Source organism: Ictidomys tridecemlineatus, chromosome 16, assembly GCF_052094955.1.
Source record: "Ictidomys tridecemlineatus isolate mIctTri1 chromosome 16, mIctTri1.hap1, whole genome shotgun sequence".
Taxonomy (NCBI): Eukaryota; Metazoa; Chordata; class Mammalia; order Rodentia; family Sciuridae; genus Ictidomys; species Ictidomys tridecemlineatus.
Genome location: NC_135492.1, coordinates 45,300,906 through 45,309,578, shown reverse-complemented (window position 1 = coordinate 45,309,578; position 8,673 = coordinate 45,300,906). Strand labels below are relative to the sequence as shown.

General features: G+C 41.6%; 1 protein-coding gene across 1 annotated transcript in view; it reads left to right on the top strand.

Moving 5' to 3' along the window:
• The first annotated feature begins 2,596 nt into the window (after positions 1–2,596).
• Positions 2,597–8,673, top strand: part of Arl8b (ARF like GTPase 8B) — a 44,185-nt gene continuing 38,108 nt past the window's right edge. The window contains exon 1 of the mRNA XM_005330965.5: positions 2,597–2,920. Coding sequence (XP_005331022.1) covers positions 2,798–2,920 — 123 coding nt within the window. The 5' untranslated portion in view covers positions 2,597–2,797. The remainder of the gene's footprint in view (positions 2,921–8,673) is intronic.

Sequence of the window (8,673 nt, the reverse complement as noted above, 5' to 3'; positions counted from 1 at the left end):
TCTTGCCTCAGCCTCCGGAGTTGCTGGGATCACAGGCATGTGCTGCTGTGCCTGGCCTGTTCAGTACTGCGTCTCATTCTATTCCATGTTTGTTTGTTTACTAGACTTTGTCTTCACTGGCAAGTAAATTCCATGAGGGCCACTCACACTGTCTGGCCACTGGAGATCAAGTTCATACAAGCTAGGTATACGCTGTACTACCAAGGTACATCCTCAGCCCAGGGGCACCTTTATTCCCTTACTGGAGATTGAACCCAGGAGTGGTCTACCACTGAGCCACACCCCCAGCCCCTTTTATTTTTTATTTTGAGCCAGGGTGACCTGGAACATTTGATCCTCTTGTCTCAGCCTCCCCAGTCAATAGGATTACAGGTGTGCCACCTCACCCAGCGCAAAGGGATTTTTAAGAAATTTAAAATCCTCCTCCTCCTCCTCCTCCTTCATCATCTCCTCCTCCTCCTCCACCTCCTCCTTCTCCTCCTCCATTTGGTCTTGGGAATTAAATCCCAGGGTACTCTAGCACAGAGCTATATCCCAGCTCTTTTTATTCTTTTTTTTTTTCCTGAGACAGAATCTCACTAAGTTGCTGAGGCCTTAAATTTCGATCCTCCTGCCTTAGCCTTTCAAATAGCTGAGATTACAGGCATGTGCCACCAGCCCAGCTTAAAATACTTTTTTTTTTTTTTTTTTTTTTTAGTGCTGGAGATTCAACCCAGGGATGCTTTACTACTGGGTTACATCCACAGCCTTTTTTATTTTTTATTTTATTTATTACAAATTTTTTTAAAAATTTAGTTGTTGATGGACCTTTATTTTTCGTTTATTTATATGCAGTGCTGAGAATCAAACCCAGCACCTTACACATGCTAGGCAAGCACTCTAGCACTGAGCCACAACCCCAGCCCCCTTTTTTTATTTTTTGAGACAGGGTCTCACTAAGTTTCTGAGGCTGTCCTTGAATTTGTGGCCCTCCTGCTTCAGCCTCCCAAATTGTTGGGATTAAAGTTGTGCCCCACTGCACACAGTTTAAATTACATTTTGAACAGGTAACCCACTTAGGCGGCTGAAAAATCAAAATGGTATGAAAAGGTTCCTGGAGAAGTCTAATTTCCATTCCTGTACTCTATGTAGTTCTTTCTACCCCCACAGGAAAATGTTTTTATTATTCTCCCAGGATTTCATTATGCAAATACCACATATTTCCTTATATATTCATATTTTCCTGTCTTATACCAAAAATACCATATATACATATATTTACATATATATTCTTATTTCCCCATCTTACACCAAAGATATTATTATATACACAGTCAGAACCTTGAGTTTCTGTTTCTTGAAAGTATTTCCTGAAAAAAAAAAAAAGAAAGTATTTCCTGGACATCATTCCAATGGTTTAGAACTTTCTTCTTATTTTTCCTTTACAGCTATAAAGTATCCCCCCAGAAGACACATCATTATTTATTTATTTTATTTTTCAGTTTTTGCTAGTGGGGATGGAACACAGGGGTGCTTTACCACTGAGCCACATCTCATCTCAGCCCTTTTTTATTTTTTATTTTGAGACAAGGTCTTGCTAAGTTGTTTAGGGCTTCACTAAATTGCTGAGGCTGACCTTGAACTTGTGTTCCTCCTGCCTCAGCCTCCTGAGTTGCTTGGATTACAGGCATAGACCAACATGCTTAGCCACAGCATAGTTTATTTTACCAGTTCCCCACTGATTTAAACATTTGATGTTTCTCATCTTTTGCTATTACCAAAAATGTGGGTCAGGGTTTTTAATTTATTTTTTTATTGTTTTATTTATTTATTTTTTTTGGTACCAGGGATTGAACCCAGAGGCACTTAACCACAGAGCCACATCCCCAACACTTTTTTAAAAACATTTATTTTTTTAGTTGTTGATGGACATTTATTTTATTCATTTATTTCTATGCACTGCGGATAATTGAACCCAGTGCCTCACCACATGTGAGGCAAGCACTCTACCACTGAGCCACAACCCCAGCCCTCCCCAACCCTTTTTATGTTTTATTTTGAGACAGGGTCTCACTAAGTTGCTTATGGCCTAGTTGCTGAGGCTGTCCTTGAACTTTTGATCCTTCTGCCTCTGCCTCCTGAGTTGCTGAGATTACAGGTGTGTGCCACCACACCCAGCTCAGAGTTTTTTATTCTATGCTAACCTCTCCACTGCTCAGTCTTTTTTTTCCCCGTATTTTTTTTTTATTGGTGCAATATAGTTTACATAATGGTGGGATTTTTATGTGATGTATTTGTACATGTACACAGTTACCACCATATAATTTAAACCCTCACAAATCTTGAAGTCTTCCCGCAGAGTACGTTGTCGACGAACACTCAGAGAAAACTTGAATAAGTGTATAGACGAGTGGGTTAATGCATGAGTGGACGAATGAAGGGCGAATGAACCATCAATGAGCGAGCCAAGGAGGCCAGGGCACTGAAAGCAGTTCAGGTGCAGTTGGCCTGTGTGCTGTGCTGCGGCGAGATCCCCGCTAGGAGGCGCTGCAGGCGGCGGGCGCGCCTGGCCAGGTGGGGATGGTCGCTCTTGCCGTGCGCGCCGGCTGCGGCGCGGGGCCCAGCGTGGGGGGTAGGGCGAGTCATATGACCTGCTTGGCTTCCTGGCTCCGGCCACCGCCGCCCGCCCGTGTCCGCCCGTGTCGCCCCGGGGCCCCGAAGAGCCGTTGGCGGGGTCCGGGCTGAAGCCCGCTCGTGTGGAAGTGTTCGTCGCCGTTGCCTCCCGCCGTCCCGTCCGCCTTCGCTCAGCGCCGCCATCATGCTGGCGCTCATCTCCCGCCTGCTGGACTGGTTCCGCTCGCTGTTCTGGAAGGAGGAGATGGAGCTGACGCTGGTGGGGCTACAATACTCGGGCAAGACCACCTTCGTCAATGTCATCGCGGTGAGCGTCCGCCCTGGTTCTGCCGCCCGCCGGTCGGCGGGCTCCTCCCCTAGGGCTGGGGTCAGGTCGCCCCCTCTGGGCGCGGCGGGACGGGCGGTGGCCTGTGACCTGACCGTCCCCTACCAGGGGTCCGGAGGCTGCTTTTCGCGCGCCGGCAGCCGAGGTCGGCAGCGGCAGGGTTAATCGTGTTTGGTCTCCACGAAAGAGCCATGCCTTTCAACGCGACCGAGGCCCGGGGACAGGGTCGCCCGGAGCTTGTCACGTTGTTTAAAGTGCTGTTGTTGTGGGGCTGGGAGGGAGTGCGGAGTCTCTGGATTTGGCTCCGAGTGGAGGCAGCTCAAGGGTTACACTCCAGTCCGTCACTCTCCCTTTAGGGTGGGATTTGGCGTCGAGTGAGCCTAAAGAAAGAAGAACCCTTTTTTCAAGTTGCTGCTTGGGACCAAGTGGCCCATTGTTGAGGCCAGGAGAGCGGTGTGGGCGCCCTGCAGAAGAATTCTGAGGGCCGCTTGACCTCTCTCTGAATTCACTTACTGGTTTCCACTGGTCTTCCTAAGGTCGAAGATTCAGCCTATGGCAGAGGGGAGGGACAGTTCCACCGAGTCCACGGTAGTCCTAGTGTTTATGAAGCCAAGGAGTGGGGTGTGGGTGTGTTTTGCAGAGCTAATTGTCTTATTAAACGAATGGGCAAGATGTATCTTCTGCAGTCAGCGTCACGTTAACTGTCTTGCAAAAGGGGATTTGTCTTCTGTGTGTGCTTCTCACTTGAGAAGGGACTGCCAGGAATGAACTTATGCCAGGCCCAGGGAATGGGTGTTAGGGCGGGAAATGGCTCTGAGAACTTACATACAATGCGGTGTTTATTCAGCAGTGGTTAAGTAGGATGGTTATTCGGTTGTGCGTTTTGGGTTGGGGAAGGAATAGGAGTGAAGGATTTCTCCTCTGTCTTTACTTAAAAAGTTGCTCTGATTCAGTGTTGTCTGGTAGGGGCTTGAACTTGCCAGGGATGAGCTTTAGAACTGTTCTGAAGAGAGATTGCGGCATTTCTTTCGCCTTTTAGATGACTGTTGAAATCTTTATTTAACTGGCCGTCCAACTGGTTTGGTTACAGGAGTGATTCAAACACTTGTTGGAGAAAATACGTAGCTTGTGACTCTTAGTCCTTGCAGTATAGAGCAACAGGGGTGAGTAAGACTTGGAGGAAGCAAGATTAGTAGAAATCAAATGTCTTTTGGAGAATATTGCATATAAGTATAAAGGAAAACTGCCAACGGGTTTTACTCCTTTTGTAATGTTATTATTTTTCTTAAAATGACTGTCTTTTAAATATCTGGTGTTACTAAAGAAAAAACAAACTTTAGGTCATGTATTCATATTAAAACTTTAATATAATATGAAAAAGGTGAGGCTTTAGCCTGAGTGGCCTAAATTTTCTGATATTTACTTAAGAATTGTAGTCACCTTCTAAATCCCATCCCTTTGACAAGGTTGATTTGTGCAATCAACTGCTTCTTGCAGAAAACTAGTTATGCATGGAAAATATTAAAAAGTTGAGTGAATATTTGAGAAACTTGTTGATTTAAGTACTTATATCTTCAGTAGACATTGTAACTTAATATTATAAGCTTGAACTTTGATGTCAAGGAACCCTGGTTTTGAAATCTGGATCTGCCACAGCTTCCTTGAGTCCTTGCTTCTCATCAATTAAAAGCAGATAATAATATGTTTCTTATAGAATTGTTCTGAGGATTAAATGCAGTGGAAAATGTTCAGTGACTAGCAGTATGCCTTCCCATTTAAGGGGAAGCTAAATGGCAACTATTGTTATTATTTGTAGTGTCTCTATCTATTTAATGCAGAAACAATGAAAAATACTGAGAAAGGCACTCAGCTGTAATTGTTTCCTTTGAATCTCAGGTTGTACCTAAATGCCAGCTACAGTAGTAGATTTAAGGCTGTTGTAAAGTAATCACATCATGCTCTCTCCTTTCACATTAGTTTATTTTAGTTAACAACAGCATAACTTCTGCAGAGATGTTGAATTCACAGTGACACAGTGGTTCTAACTATTAATCTTAGATATTCTCTTTGAGGTAAAATGGTGTGGAGAGGCTTTGTTAAGAAAATCTGTCATCACAAAAATGATTAGGATATATCAATTAACTTGATGTAATCATTCCACATTATATAATTCATAAAAACAATTCTGATTCATTAATTAAAAATAATAATAGTTTTAGAAAAGGAGTAAAAACCTATACTATAATTGACATTGGCCTTCAGAATGCTGAAAGAGGTACCTTGTAAACCTTAGACTCTGATTTTTTTAACCTTTATTTTATTAATTTATTTTTATGTTATGCTGAGGATCGAATCCAGTGTCCCACATGTGCTAAGCAAGTGCTCTACCATTGAGCTGTAACCCTGACCCCTAATCTGTGATTTTTATAGAATATATTGAGGATGAAGAAAATGTTAGTGATTTAAAGGATTTTTAGATAAAAATGATGTATCTAAAGTATTAAAACAATCCAAGTGTGGTGGCTCATGTCTGTAATCCCAGCAGCTTGGGACACTGAGACAGGAGGACTGCTACTTCAAAGCCAGCCTCAGCAAATGTGAGATGCTAAGCAACTCAGGGAGACCCTGTCTCTAAATAAAATACAAAATAGAGCTAGGGGTGTGGCTCAATGGTCAAGTGCCCCTGAGTTCCATCCTGAAACACCCCCTGCCCCCCCCCACAAAAAATTGAGCCTTATTAAAAATATTTTTGAACAAATTAATCAAGTATAAATTCATCAAATTTAAATATCACTGTATCTATCTTAAAAGGTAAGACAGATTTAATAGATATAATTTATCTTACTCAAAAGGTTTGTGAAGCTGAACTACTTAAAAGTAGGGTTTGGTTCAATTCTAAAAGATGAGGCTGTTAAGTTAAAGTTACAGAGATGTTAGTCTTCAAATACTTACTCATAGGGTTGTGGGTTTTTGTTTTTTTTTTTTAAAGTTGCACTGGGGATTGAACCCAGAACCTACTGCATGCTAGGCAAGCACTCTGTCACCTCGCCCAACTCATAGGGTTTTGAAACTGAAATGATACCTCATTTTATCTAATATTTTATGAAGTAACATTTGATTTACATAATGTTCTCTTTTGTTTTGAACATTCTAAAAAGAAACACCCGTGGACTTTAATTTTATGTTTGTTTCAGGGAATGAAATAAAGCCCGTTGTTAACTATTCTGGCAGTTATTGCATAATAAGTCATGTGTGTTTTGTGTGTAGTGAATATTGAGTAATCTTTGAAACTCTTACAGTTTATAGTATAGTTACCTAGAAATAATGAGTATGAATTTGCCAAAACGTTGTACAACAGATTTTTATAAATGGATAAAATGGATATTGTTATGAAAATTTATCTATACTTTAACAGATTTTGTTAATCAGGAAGGTTAGTCCATGGAAATTAATTACTACTGAGAATTAAGAAAAGAAAATGTGTGGGAAGATTGTAGAAATCTGAATCCAGAGTCCTTTTTTTAGGAGGGGGTGGTACTAGGGATTGAACCTGTGGTGCCAGCCCTTTTTATTTTTTATTTTGAGACTGGGTCTTGTTAAGTTTCTGAGACTGGCCTTGAACCTGTGGTCCTTCTGCTCAGCCTCCCAAGTTGCTAGGGGATGACAGGCATGCATCATTGTGTCCATCTCTAGTGTCTTTTAAAAAAAGAGTTTGTAACAGCCTTCCTTATTCTAACTTTACCCTTATTTCAAAGAGTGGCCAGGAAGTCCAGAGAGGCAAGTGAAATTCCAAAGTCAGCAATGCTAGGAAATAGCAAGGATAGACTTATAACCCAGGAAAATGCACTTTCTTCTTTTTCTCTCTACCTCTTTGGATCCAGCTGAGGTTAGAACCAGAGAGCTTATATTTGGAAGATTTTAATCGTTTAAAAGTAATTTTCATGCCTGGTGTGGTTGGTTGTTCGGCTTGTATTCCCAGCAGTTCGGGAGGCTGATGCAGGAGGATCAGAGTTCAAAGCCAGCTTTAGCAAAAGCAAAGCACTGAGTAACTCAGTGAGACCCTGTCTCTAAATAAAATACAAAATAGGGCTGTCGATGTGGCTCAGTAGTCTAGTGCCCCAGAGTTCAATCCCCGCTACCAAAAAAAAAAAAAAAAAATCATTTTTGTGTGCTGGTGATGTTGGGCAGTGGTAAAGCACTTGACTAAAGTATGTAAGATCTGGGTTTAATCTTCAGCATACACACACAAACGCAAAAACTCTTCTCACATATAATATGCTCATCTGTTTAGCAGAGCTGGGGATCAAACTCAGGTCTTCACACATGTTTTGCAAGTGCTCTACCAATGAGCTATACTTCCAGCCCTCTAAATTTGCATGGCATTTTTATATTCAGGCACTTTTCTTTTCTACCATACTGGGAATTAAACCTCTGGCACCCTGTCACAGAGCTACATCCTCAGCCTTTTAATTTTGAGACTGAGTCTTGCTAACTTGCCCAGACTGGTCTCCAGCTTGCCTCACCACCTATGTGCCTGTGCCACTGTACCTGTCTGCATTTAGGCATCTTAAGCATGTGTGTTTGCAAACTATTACATGTAAGGACTTGAAGTGTTTGTGTGTATTATATATGTTATATATACACTCATGTATATGGACATTAGGGAAAGGAGTGAATGATAATCAGTGGAAAGGAAGAGTAGTGGAAAACTATGTTGACATATTTAAATAACTGGCTAATAGGCATTGTTGAGTTAATGGACTGTTTTTGTTTTTTTTTTTGGTTGGTTTTTTTGTGCTGGGGATAGAACTCAGGGGAGCTTAACCACTGAGTTATACCCCAGCCCTTTTTAAAAAATATTTTTATTTAGAGACAGGGTCTTGCTGAGTTGCTTATGGCCTTGCTGAGTTGTTAAGACTGGCTTTGAATTATAATCCTCCTGCCCCAGCCTCCTGAGCTGCTAGGATTACAGATGTGTGCCACTACTCCTGACTGGACTACTTTTAATATATGAAGATTAGAAATATATGTGTGTGTGTGTGTGTGTGTGTGTGTATGTGTATGTATGTATGTATGTGCTGGAGAGAAAACCCAGTGCCTTGCCTGTGTTGACCAAGTGCTATACATTGAGCTATATCCCAAACCCTAATTTTGGGTTTTATAACATGATTTATTTAATTATTTTGGGGATAAGAATGGCAAAACTCATTTTTAAGGAAAATGTGCTATGGTTCAATTTTTACATGTTTAATAAATCTGAAACTTTGCAAGCTAATCTTCCCATGATGTGGTCTTCAAATATAGATTCAGAATGTTGGAACATGAGACATCCTACCACAGATGGTCTCGTTAAAGGGTTTTTGTGTATGTGTGTGTGTGGTGGTGGGTGGGGGTTGCGTGTGGTAGTGGGAATTGAACCCAGTACCTCGTGTGCTAGGTAAGCCCTCTGGTACTAAGCTACATCCCTAGCCATTTATTTTTATTTTTTGTTTGGGACAGGGTCTCGCTAGGTTGCCCAGGACTTTGAATTTACAATTATCCTGCTTCAGCCTCCCTGGTAGCTGGAATTACAGGTGTGTGCCACTGTGCCTGGCCATAGTTTATGTATTTGGTTATTTCCTCATTATTGGACATTTGAACATTTTCCAGGATGTTGCTGTTGTACATCATCAATTTGATCTGCATTTCCTGAGGATGAGTTCCAGAGTTGACATCATTAGATTAAAAAATTTTAA